This window comes from Scophthalmus maximus, chromosome 3 (genome assembly GCF_022379125.1).
Source record: "Scophthalmus maximus strain ysfricsl-2021 chromosome 3, ASM2237912v1, whole genome shotgun sequence".
In the NCBI taxonomy this organism is placed as follows: Eukaryota; Metazoa; Chordata; class Actinopteri; order Pleuronectiformes; family Scophthalmidae; genus Scophthalmus; species Scophthalmus maximus.
The window spans coordinates 5,291,507-5,304,302 of NC_061517.1; the positions used below are offsets into that span (position 1 = coordinate 5,291,507).

Below are 12,796 nucleotides of genomic sequence, written 5' to 3' on the forward strand. Positions count from 1 at the left end.
TAAAAATAGATCTTGAGATTTATTAATTCATGTTCACATTGTGAGATGAAACATTGCCTGTTTTTGAAAGGCAGTAGGCTACAGGTTACAAGGCACAATTCATTCCATCAGTCAAACCATTACAAAGTACTAAACAAAAAATATAATATATAGTTTTAAAAACCAATGCAACATATTATTGGGAAACTTCCTCAGTGTGTCTGCATGTGACTTTTACAAAGTGGCACCACAGAGTTCACCTCATGTACCAAGATTTCTTGGTGCAAATGTTATTAACATGTTACATTTTACTATTGTAAATATGCATTTTTCCAGCATAGAAAAAAACAAACATATAGTTTAGTCTTGTCACAGAATATTCAAGAGGCCCCAAGAAGCTTTGATAAAATGACATTTTCCGAGCTCATGTCTGAAAGCCGTTTTATCACTAATGAACATAAAATAAAAATACTGTTCAACACTAAATACATGACAATGTAAGGCCTGTTGTAACATTCATAAAGTATAGTGACATGATCACACCACCATGTCTCACTGCACACACTGAGGCCACGCTAAAGGATGTGGCGTTACCCGATAATAAACTCTATATACAACAGTAGAACAACAAGTTTTTTCCTGGAAAAGTTTCAACGCTGATAGTTTTTTCTGCCTGGAGCTCAACTGCAGCTGCATGTGTGAACGAATAGATCCCTGACGACTCAGACTAGCAATCTGCAAGGGACACGGTTGGAAATTACGTTTTATATATATGTAGCTACCGCATTGTTTCTGTCAAGTTAACAGCTTCAATGCTGATTGTGTTTGAACTTACATATAAAGACTGTGGTTTATTACAATAAAAAGAAAATTGAAGGACTAAGTATTCAGTGGGTTGTTAGATGGCCTCTTGTTTTGTAATGGTAGGCTGAGGGATTGAGGTTGGCTGCTTCGGCACGGTGGCTATGACCCCCTGAGCCATTTTATAATGTTCTGAGCTGGAGGCAGTAGGCGGAGACGGGATCGGGGTTTCAGGAGTGGCTGAAAAGTAGAGCACAAGAGAAACAGCGGCGAGTTAGACGGAGAAACTGCAGCACAAGCAGGTGTATATTTACTGTTCTGCGGCGGAACATGTCTTGGGGCAAAACTATTTTTTAAGATGAGGAATAAGCACTTTTGTGAAATTTCTCAGAGCATTAAACATGCTAAGAAAGAATAACAGAAGTTCTCTTTGACAAAATAAGCCAGATTAGTTGCCATGAAGAATTTAGAGGATTACTCTGCCAAGCCTGTTCTTTCCTCCCAGCTACCTGACCGAACCGCACATGGAGCTGTGTGAGGGAAATACGACAGGCTCCGTATCAAAACGTATCACACACTCAAAGTGCTTTCAACGGATGCTTCTGATCGCCCATATCAAACTGAACTGTCCGCTCTACGTGGTAAAGAATATCTTAGATGCCATCATGTTTGTGTGTTTTGTCCTTACAGATTTGACCGTTATGGATCGGCGTTGGCATGTTGCTGGCCACTATTACGTTGCTGCTGAGGTGCTCTTGAACCAGGTGAGGGTGCAGCGAGTGAGGTGCGTGTGGAGCTTCACTGGCAGAACCTGAGAGACAAAGAGCACAAATATACAATCCTAAGTTACCGGATCCTCACTATCGTCTACACACATGGATCCTCCAAGGGGACTTGAAGCGTTTTGAGTTCAGAAGTCGTGTTCATGCCGAGGCCGCTCGCAAATCATCTGAAGATATCCCACCTCCGAGAAGCATTTCCTGTAGCAGGTTGTCGATCTTGGCCATGCCGAAGAGTTTGACGAACTGGATCTGTTCGATCATTTGCCAGGTGATGCTCTGTAGCGTCGGCAGCAGCAGGAGCAGCTCCCCGAATCGGCCCCGGGAGTCGTACTGCCTGTCGTTGATGTAGTCCTCCAGGCTTACCTGGACCTGATATCGCATCCGCTTGATTTTTCCAGGGTCACTCAGACCTTTGGCGTCTGTGGGACGAATAAAAGCAGGGGTGTTTACAAAAGCAAGTCTGTCAATGAGTTGCGACTTTCCATCTGTGTACAATGTCCGGGTATTTTTTGGGGGGCTCAAGACGTGTCTTACACAATCAAGAAGGTTAGTCAGTAGTAGTAGTAGTACCTGGGTCAAAGAAAACTATGGCCTTCAAGCAGGCATATTCATTGTCGTCTATCTGGAGCTCCTGGAAGGGAAGCACCAGCTCATCCAGGATCCTCACTGATACCCTGCCCACCTCCAACTCCGGGCAGTTTCTGGGAATGATGTGGTCATTCCCTGCGGGGGAGACACATTTTGGGGAGACATTGAAAAACGCTAGATTAGAACTTGTCCACGGACGAGGCAGGACTTTTTTCTCTATCACAGGATTGGGCGGTGCGTATTGACAACATGAGCGCGGGTGCAAACACGTTCACGTGTCAGCTTTACCTAATAAGAGGATATCTTTGTACAGCATGGACCTCTTTGCGGCGCCGAGCAGGAGGTGTTCTCCGGCATGAGCTCGCAGCAGCGCCACCTGGAACACAATGAGATGATTTACTTGCTGATGATGACCCTTTCCAAAGTCATTATTCTGTCACCTGAAGCTTTCAAAAAAAGAGCATGAGAAGAAAAAAAAGCCTGTCGGAAGACACGGGGCTCGCTCACTGATACAACATCAGCAAATCAGTTACCAAGGTCTGGTGATGACACTGTTAATGATTGGGAATTTTTTTTTCGGAGGAGGGATATAACTTTAAAACAACCTCATCATATTGTAACTCAGGATTAAAATCCATTAACCACTGTTGGGTGAAGAGTTTGGGGTCTGGTGTGAATCCGTGAATTTTTCTCCAGGACATTTTGTATTTATTCAGGAGGAACATATTCGGTGAGCTCCTGTCGCCCACTCCATGGTTTTGAGTAGACTAGTTGATGAGTGACCAGAGTGTCTATACAACTATGTACACTGTGTCTGCGTATGAGTCTTACCTGGTCATCCAGGGGCAGGTCAGAGAAGGCCGGGATGTACTTGGCCCACTCCACCAAGACCAGCAGCTGCTGTTTCATGGACTCGCACACATCCGTGATGGTGGCGATCTTCTTGGCCCTTATGTCGCCGTTCAGTATGGGAGCGGGGGAGGTGATCTGCACAAAGCGATTGCAGATGTGAAATCACGTCGGTGTCTTATCACTGGTGAAGTGCGCAGCGATGTGTGAGTCCCGCAGAGGATTTAGTACCTGTCTCGACAGCATGTCTGCCTGGATGAGTGCATTGATGGACGGTAAACTGCTGTCTTCATAGCTGGACCTCCTGGTGCTGATTCTGTCTCTTTCATTCTGCACAGCTGAAAGCAAACAAAAGTCATCTGTATTCAGCCGGTGCATGCAGGAGAAGAAAAATTGTACTTTTAAAATGCAGGTGTGAGGAGAAGAAGAATGTGAAATGTCCTTAATTTCTTTGTTACCCCGAAAATTGGACGGCAGGTCATTAAAAAGAAAAATAACTCTTCCAAGGTTGTCATGTTTATCAGTATATGGCTATTATTGCCCAGAAGTGTTTGCTCAGCATAAGCTGCCCGGAGACTTCAGCGCTCCGCAGAGTGAACATTAACAAGGTGCTACTCCCGTGGGTGTTGCAACACATGCACACGAGTCGCGTCAGTTCAGCAGAGGGACAACTCACACTGGGGCCGTGATTTGCTGAATAAACGGGGAAATTTTTGTTTTGGCCTGTGTTTTATGTCTTGCCAGAAATCCACTGCTGTCTCCACCGCAGAACCTCAGAGATTGAGTCAGTCAAGTCTCCTACCTTCTTTCTTCATGCCAGCTCTGAAGCACTTCTTCAGTCGACAGTATCTGCATTGATTCCGCTTGTCTTTGTCCACAATGCATTGTCTGTTGAACCTGGAAAGCGATTGGAATACGTTTGTGGTGTTAGATACCTGGAGTAGTGAAGCCTTTAGAACTGCAATGATTGGTGGATTCATTGATGGAGGAATTGTGAGGATTTGATGCTTTTCTTTGTCATATATGAACTGCAAAACGAATATGAATCGATTCGGATCTTTTTCCTCAAACACGTTTTGCCTTGTCTAATTGACTCGCACACACACATGGCCTTCACAGGCAGGATCCAATGTGTAGCGCTTTGCCTCGCTGTCACATTCTCCGTAGTAGAACATCGGCAGTACTTCTCCCTCTCCCGTCACGGATCCGTCCTCACCTGCACGAGTACATGTGGTTCTTGCGGACGCTGCGTCTGAAGAAGCCCTTGCAGCCGTCACAGCTGGAGGCCCCGTAGTGTTTGCCGGTGGCTCGGTCGCCACATATGGCACACAGGCTGCCCACTGCCAGGTGGCCGGGAGCGTTCATGTTGGTGCTTTCTGCCGGTGAAGAGTCTGACGTGCAGGGAGAGACGAGAGACAGAGGGATCTAATCAGTTTGAGACGTGTAAAAGGGTGAAAAAAGAACTTCATGAGGAGATATTAGACAGGCATCAAGAAATATGTTTGATCATCGGGTCAGAGGGCGTGAAGTAGTTTCAACCTCTTAACCAACGCCGGTTTAATAAGGTGCGAACGGCCCGAGTGAATGCAAGTGATCAGCGCCACTGACGGCTGATCAGAAACCAGCCGTCATGAGAACCTGCCTGAGTAGCTCAGGCAGAGTCAACAGAGCGCAATTGATGTGGGCTTGATTACCTCTGAAAAGGCAATCACTGGAGACAGTTTTCTTTTGAGCCACCCTCACAGTCCCCGGACGCGGGGTCAATCAATCAGGGGGTGGGGACGTCATGACACATGCTATATAGATAAAAAAAAATGGCTCGCGGTGATGACTCACGAAAGGACTGGTGTAATGCGTCTTTGTGATAGAGCAGAAATGTGTAAGTGATGACAAAGTGGAGTGGCGAGGCGGTGGCTCTCTCTCAGGCAGCCTTTTTTTTCTTTCTCTCTCTCTCTCTGTGTCAATGGGAATTTTAGAATCGGGGTCACGGCGAGGCGTCATGGGAGACTGAATATAAAAATATGTTGGTGTCATTTTTAAGCACGTCTCAAAAAAAAAAGAAAGGAAAAAAAAAAAGAACCTGAACCCTTTTTCTTCACTTTGGACTGTGGGAACAGGCCGTTTGTAACAGGAGAACTCCCTGGGATCCTGATACTCAAACTACTGCTTCATCAGAGAATAAATAACAACCCCCCACCCTTCTGATCAATCTGACACCACATCACACCACAAGCTGAAACAGGCTACACATTGCTTCGACCAGATGACCCGGGCGCACTGAGAGTCTCGTGAACGAAGGAAAACCTCTAAATGTTCGTACCGTTGCACCCCAGAGGTGATAACGGCAGATATCTGCACAGGAGCTTCCCCTCATGCAAGCAGCAGCAGCAGCAGAGGGACAAAATCAACGCGCTGTTTATCACTGCGTGCCACAACTCCTGTCCCTCTGTCCTCTCACGACCAAAGTTTAAACAAATCAGCGATGGGTTTCAAAGTTCAGCGCCAGCGCCGCGCGTAGACGTGACTCACCTGTGCCCAAGGGGAGCACTTGCATGTTTTCGAACTCCAGCGTGGTGTAGGCTGGGTCCAGGGCCTCGCTGTAGTCTGCCATGTCCATGTCTGCCAGTGCTTTGGGCCGACAAACTCTCGACTACCTGACAGTGGGGCAGAAAGATTTGTCCAAGAAGCTAATGTGCCCCCGACCCTCACCCCCTCCTCCTCCTCCTCCTCCTCCTCCTCCTTCTCTTCTCACACCCCCACACACCTCCACTAACCCCCATACGCCCCCCTCCCGCTTTTTTTTTGGAGCCTGGCTCCGCCCAGTAACAAGGTAGCTCCCCGGCCCAGTTGAGGGATGGCGACCTAATGGCGCCGGAGAGGAGACCAGTGACTGACAGCGGAGCTCGCCTCCCTCTCCTCTCCTCCTCTCGTGCCGCTAACCAGCCAGAGGAGAGGTGGAGTGTCTCTGTGGTTGATGGTTAACTAGCCCCCTCAGTGGTGAATCACAGGGGCTGTGTTGGGTTTTTTTGGTGTGTTTTTTTTTTTTTTCTTCCATAGAAGAGATACCACAACTTCCATATCCACCACCTCTTCTTGGTTCTCAGTCAGCAATGGGTTAACAATTTCTCCACGAGAGCATTGTCACGTCGGTGCTCTGCCAGATCACGGCCTCGGCCACTTAAAACCAGTTGACTTTTATAGACAATCCTCTCTGTGACATGCTGAAATCACATGCACGCGAGTTTCGTTATAAAGCAGCTGAGAACAACCAAAGGCGCAGCGTAGATTCATTGTGTCTGCGCGGTGAGAAGTTGCTACATGCCTTCACTCAAGCACTGTTCTTACAAGTTATAAGGTATTCTGGCATATGAATATATTTTTTTAAGATCTCAATTTCACAACATTGTGAAATATTGTACTTTTTACCCCACTACCTTAATCCAACATGGATGGATCGTGAGACGGTGGGCCGGCCCCTGGGCACAGACGAGGCCTCCCCACTCGCCGGCATATAGGACCAGAACCCTCAGACAGAGAGAGATGCAGAGAAAGAGACTCGAAAGCCATGATAAGATATTGGGCAGGTGAAGCTCAACTCTCTGCCTCTGCAGTTGAACTGCTTTGTTCACACAGGAAGTGAAGAGAGATGGTTTTAAGGGGCCGTACTTTAAACTCCTTCAGAACTGCCTGTCTGATGGTGGAATAGATTCCGAACCACTCTCCACTGCTCACCTTTCCTCTACGTTGAAAAATTGAGAAGTTGCTATCTGAGGATTTCTGCGACTGAAAACCCCAATTCTGACGTGAACAACCAATAGTGCAACGTTACGAATGTCTTCCAGGCGAGACTGTCTGACAATGTGCACCATGTGACACCATCCCTGTTGTGACCCACAGTTCACGCCTCTCTGAGATGGCCGGACTTGCACTTCGTTTTCGAAGTGCAAGTTGCCTTTTGGATCCACTGCAAACACTTTCGATTTCTGACATGGCAAATCTACACTGACATTTTTCAACACAGATCATTTACTAAATACAACAACTTATCTGACATAATATTATATAAATCCGTCAGGTTACACTTTCTTAATAATCTGTCATTATTGTTATACTCTATTTAATGATGTGTTAAATGAAGGAAAAAATGATTAACAAGAACAAATACTGGACTGGATTTGTTTGGCAATATTGATACAGTGATTCAAAAAAACACTGCACATGCAAAACATCCCCGGGATTTTTGAATTTCCAACAAAAACTAGCAATCACTTCAAACAGAGGCTCGTTCTGTAATCCATTTCATATAATCCAACAATTTTATTCACTAATTACTTTGCAAATTAAGATTGTACTTAATAAACATGATTGTAAAATCCTTTACAGACATCATCATAGATTTAACAGCTCAGACCAGCTGCCACATAAAATGCAGCAAAAATGCATCTATGATAATTATAATAATAATAATAATAATAATAATAATACAGAGAATAGAATAATGATATAAAAGCCTCAAAGAGTCCGTCCTGTAGAATGAATACTTTCATTGAAAGTACAATTTTGTTAGACTGTGAACGCGGAGTATGTATGCACAGTAGTGCTGCTCCTTTTTTAAAGTAAAGGATCTGAATACTTCACCCACAGGAGACGCAATAGTCAGATCATATTAGTTCATTACATTCAGATTTACTTCCATGAGTAATACGTTGGTGGCAAAACTTAAAGTTAATTCTGCCACAATTAACAGTGGAAAATAAACTCTTGCTAAATCAAAGTGATATCCTTTAGGTAAAAGACTTCATTGTTTGTGAACATGCAAGGTGCACGTGAGGTTGAGCCAAAAGTTCCTCTACTTGCTGCTGCAAATGAAAGTCTTAGATACAGCGCCTCTGACACCAGGTCAGCGAACAATCTTTATTTTTTTCTCTGTAAGAAAAATAAAAATCATAAGGGATATATTCTGTGATATTAAGGGCCAAATGAAAAGTTTGTTTGAAAGTTGAAGTCGAGTTAAATTCTGCAGTCATTTAACACAAGAATGTCTCAAAGGACTTTGAATAGAAGCAGCACCTCTAACAAACTAAGACAAAATGACGTATTGTTGTAAAACTATCATTTTTAAGAAGCGTTTTGTAAGGCCACATTGATCTCAAATGTGTGATACATATAATTATTAATATAACCCCTCCATCTGTAAGTAAAAGTACAATAGTGATCAGCAAAATCCTTTTATAAGGCAGAAGAATACCAATCCAGCTATTTAACTAGTTAGCACATGTGATCTAATTTGTTGGAGGGTTTTCACGTGTGACTCCTCTAACACACAATCCTGAATCCAGCTGTGTTTTTTTTTAACAAAATAAATTCTCTGCTTGCGCAAAAGCGGCCGCCTCCTGCATGTAACCCAGCAAACAGTAGTCTTGTATTTGAGGAGAAAGTGCCAGTACATAACAACAGGTCAACGATCTGGAGTTCAGCCCGACCTCATGAGGCAGTAAACCCCATGTAGGTGAACTTGTTCACCATACACTCAAATTATACTGGGGACTCGTAAAAATAATTTTTCTTTCGGCGGGCAAACACCATAACATTCCTGGAGGCTCCTGTGCATGATTCTGACGCGATCCGGCCAGTGATTGAATGCCGACAAAGCCCCCTTTTCTTCACTATTAATCCAGATGGGAAAAGGGAAATGAAAGTGATAAAAGCGATTAAAACCCACAGACCCTATTCTTCTGTGACTGTCAGGGCATGATCACAGATTTAGATGAATTGGTCTTTGGCTCTCACAGTGAGTAATTTCAGTGAAGGGTCTTTTAACAGCCTGATTAACTCAATGCAAACCACTACGCCCATGATTAAAAAATGATTAGCGGCCTACAGCACTCTCCCTACACCGCTCACAGGGGATTATTCCGCATCAAAACGCCGCACAGTCGAAACGCGTGTTGTTTCACTTGTGTGCACAGAGGTCACCCATTACGACATTTCTTCATGTTCGATCTGGGCTGCTCTTCTGATGTGCCCATATTTGCTTAAGAAGTGTGCTGATTATTTTCAAAGCAGTAAGCGAGTGATGAGAGGGGGGAGGATCGGAGAACAACTGTGCTGCTATTGAGTCACTCGGAGCGAATCTTATCTGCCCCCGTCATTAAAGTTCCTTTATTGCCGCCTCCATCTTAAATTTCTGTGAACTCCTCAAGGGACGGCCATATACGGGACTATAAAGTATAATCTGCGCGGTTATAGCTGTCTTAATCACGAACTCACAAACTGTTCTGATGTGGTAGATAGGTCTGGTAAGCTTGACTTTATCGTGAGACTTATCTGCATTTTGAGGTGGAGGGGTTAGTGCTAACATGCTGTGCCTACATTCCCACAGTGCACAGGCCGGATTTGACACGTGCAGGCGGCTGTAAAAAACAATAACTTCACGGCAGCACATGTTCATCCTGGTGATGTCACCATTTTCCCTCATTCAAGACAACAGACCCTGAACTTCTGCTGACGATAAAACAAGGATTTTTTTTATTAAAGGATTTTTTTTTTGTTGACATTCTGGGAATTCCGGAATCTGCTTTTCTTGTAAAGAGTTGAGTGGGAGGATGTTGTGTACCACTCTCGTGTCTGTGCAGTGAATATGGAGCTGCAAAGCAGCTGGTTAGCTTAGCGTGGGATAAAACTGGAAACAAAAGACATGAGGCCAAAGCTAGCTATCGCTGGAGCTAAACTGATTGGCTGCTTTCCTTAGTTTCATACTGCAGGCTGCTGCTGACATTCAACATTAAAATACATTTTAAAAAACTCTTAGTTTGTGCAAAAATTAGCTAATTTTAATTTCCCATGAGCCTGAGGCCTACTAGCGTGTACTAACATGCTAAGCTAAGGTGGTGAACAGCCTAGCACAATTGTGAGCCTGTTAGCATGCTGACGCTAGCAATCAGTCACAAAAGCCACACGGAGCTGCTAGCATGGCTCTTTGTCTTGTTGGATAGAAAAACCTTTCTCCATTAAATGAGTAGTTACTGATTTTGGGGGACTTGAGAGAGACGCAGAAACCAGCCGAACAACACAACACTAACTTATCATCACCTTACAAAAATGATGTGGCGAACATTTTGTCCATCCAACCAGCCATTTGGTCGTGTTTGTGTCAGCCTGAAGAATGTATGAGTCCAATATTCACCGTCTTTTATATCTGTTTTTGGTCACTGAAACCTCTTAAGGGTAATATCTGGTTATTTTACTTAGTGCTCGTTCAACATGAAGTTGCTAACTCTGTCTGTTGGCCGTTTGGTGCTAATCGGCTAATGCAGAGTGTTGTTTTTTTTAATCAGAAAACAGATACCTGTTGCTGCTGGAAATATGTTGATGAAAAACATATATATGAAACAAAATAACTATAGATCCAACAACTTTGATCATGTTAAAAGAGCGCATAAGAACTGGGCATGTTAAATCATAAAAACAATCAATTGCACAGTTGGCAATAACCAACTGTGCAATGCAATAACCAACTGTGCAATATTTATATCCAATAACCAACTGCGCAATATTTATATTTATTCTCCATGTGCAACTTTTTCTACTGTTGTGTACATAGTATTTATATTTTTATGTTTTGTTATGTTTTGTACGTACATACTGCTTTTTTTTAAATGCCTTTAAATTTCTTTCTATTCTGCTATTGCTGCTATATTCTGTCCACTGCGCTGCTGTAACGACCAAATTTCCCCATTGTGGGACGAATAAAGGTATATCTTATCTTATATTATCTTAAGCATTGCTATGGTTTGGTATTTGGGAGCAGGTCTTGCAAGGAATAGTCCACATTAATGGAAAAAGAAGGGATGGCTCAATGTACTTAGAATAATCTAGCAAAACTGTATGATTCATTTAATGGTGTTCTACCAACAATATTTACCTCAGTCTGTTATATAGCAGAGACACAGCAGTTCCTGCTATTTCATTTGCGAGGCCAGACCACTATGGAATCAAGATGTATTAACTTTTAGTATTATCTTGTGTCATGCTTCAATTACAATGCTTCAAACGACATTCATAGTTTGTTTCATTTTATTAAATTTAATTTTGTCCTTATATGTCCAGGTCTCAGTTTGGGTTAAATCTCTGCCCTTTTCTTCCTTTTTTTGCTTTTGTGAATATTTGGACAAGTTTGTCATATTAATGTTGTTTATGAAAGAGTACATAATAATCAAGTTTGCATTGTTTTTGGTATTATTTCAATGTTTGTGCAGACAAAATGAATGAAGCGGTTTGAGCCAAAACTTTGATAATGGCCGCAGCTGACAACAACTGCCTGTTAAATACATATCGAATACAGTGGAAGCCTGCCATGCGGAAATGTGATGGGCCAGAGAGTGCTGTCTTATAATCAGTCACCCAAACTCCTGCCCTGGGGCTAAAAGTCAAAGGATCGCTGAGACCTGATGTAATACTTGTGTGATTCTCCCCTTTGAAACTTCAAACTCCAGTTTGTGAACAAAGTCCTGTCTATCTTCTGAATAGGAATCTCCGACCACTGACCAAACTCCATTTGCAACCACTGCCTATTTGTACCTTCTCCTCAATGACTACATTTCATTACCCCAAGTCTGATCACTGAGGCAGGCAGCAGGGCAGCGACGTAATAAAGTCAAAATACCGGAGCCAGCAGCCGGGAGGAAAAGACGATCATGGTGGCCTGGAAGAGTGAAAAAGATGCGGAATATACACTGTCCGGGGACCTATTTCGTTTCTTTCAAAGAAAGCCCACGCCACGGGGGAAATGTGAGCGTTTGTAAGGCACATCCAGGAGCGTGTTGATGTTGATGAGGGTAAAACTGAAGGAGACAATGTGCTGGCTGCAGCAGATTCGAGGCCAGAAGAAAAAAGCTGCTCTGCTCCCCTGCAGTAGATGGAGGAGATAGGTGAGTAGAGTGTCATGGCAAAGACCTTGTCAACAGATAACTATCTGCAAATAACACAGCTTATGCAAGCCCCTGTGGCTGACCGGGGGAATATCATATTTTCTGTGCCACAGGAATAATGTCATTTATTTTTTAATTTAATCATCCATAATGAGACGTTGATTTTTTTTTTTTTTTTGGGGGGGGGGGTGATCAAACGACCTTTTTTAAATGAAAAATACTTTCCTAACAGTGTTATTATGATGTGTTCAGTGGGACAAGTCGTATTGAAATGGTATTCTCCTGCCTTAGTGGTGGAAACTACTTTTATTCAGCTCGGTTAAATAACTAATTTTGTCCTTTTTTTCCTGGCGAATGATCGATATCTGTGCATTTAGAGAAGCTAATTTTTCCTCTGAGGCCCACAAACACAATCATTAGATAATTCAGGCTAAATACATAGTTTTGAAAGTTTCAACTGATAAATAAAATCAGGCAAACAAATCCTTGAAGAGGCCATGTTAATAGAACTTTTTTTTTTTTTTAAATCAACCATATACCATCACTTTAGAGGGGGATGTTAAACTTTAAAAAGAAAAAAATTAAATGAGTTTTAAATGTGATTTCAATGAATGATGATAAGAGGAAGAAAATAATTGGGTGTAAATCAGATCTATTCTGTGAAATAGTCATACGCTCCTCACCCGTGATGACCATGATGATTCAGGGTAAATGATAAACTACTAGTGTCTATTTAGTTGTGATGTTACATGGTGATGAAATGTAGGTGAATACATTTGAAAAGGATAATCGAATACTTCCTTTAAACTGCTTTTGAGATCGTGTGCACTGTCTGTGCGTTCAAAATGTCCTTATTACGGAGCATTT

General features: G+C 43.1%; 2 protein-coding genes across 3 annotated transcripts in view; one reads left to right on the plus strand and one right to left on the minus strand.

Moving 5' to 3' along the window:
• hnf4a (hepatocyte nuclear factor 4, alpha) overlaps positions 1-12,796 on the minus strand; it is an 18,879-nt gene continuing 6,083 nt past the window's right edge. The window contains exons 1-10 of one of the 2 annotated variants that reach the window (XM_035646017.2): positions 5,529-5,699; positions 4,216-4,390; positions 3,802-3,896; positions 3,231-3,337; positions 2,982-3,137; positions 2,439-2,526; positions 2,133-2,285; positions 1,745-1,981; positions 1,469-1,591; positions 1-1,020 (exon numbers count right to left, since the gene is read on the minus strand). In XM_035646017.2, the coding sequence (XP_035501910.1) occupies positions 878-1,020; positions 1,469-1,591; positions 1,745-1,981; positions 2,133-2,285; positions 2,439-2,526; positions 2,982-3,137; positions 3,231-3,337; positions 3,802-3,896; positions 4,216-4,390; positions 5,529-5,616 (1,365 nt within the window). In that variant the 5' untranslated portion in view covers positions 5,617-5,699 and the 3' untranslated portion in view covers positions 1-877. Of the gene's footprint in view, positions 1,021-1,468; positions 1,592-1,744; positions 1,982-2,132; positions 2,286-2,438; positions 2,527-2,981; positions 3,138-3,230; positions 3,338-3,801; positions 3,897-4,215; positions 4,391-5,528; positions 5,700-12,796 lie in introns of those variants that run through there. The other variant, XM_035646018.2, reaches the window with a different exon arrangement.
• fitm2 (fat storage inducing transmembrane protein 2) overlaps positions 11,536-12,796 on the plus strand; it is a 23,171-nt gene continuing 21,910 nt past the window's right edge. Inside the window, exon 1 of the mRNA XM_035646036.2 lies at positions 11,536-11,929. Within this exon, the coding sequence (XP_035501929.2) occupies positions 11,917-11,929 (13 nt within the window). The 5' untranslated portion in view covers positions 11,536-11,916. The remainder of the gene's footprint in view (positions 11,930-12,796) is intronic.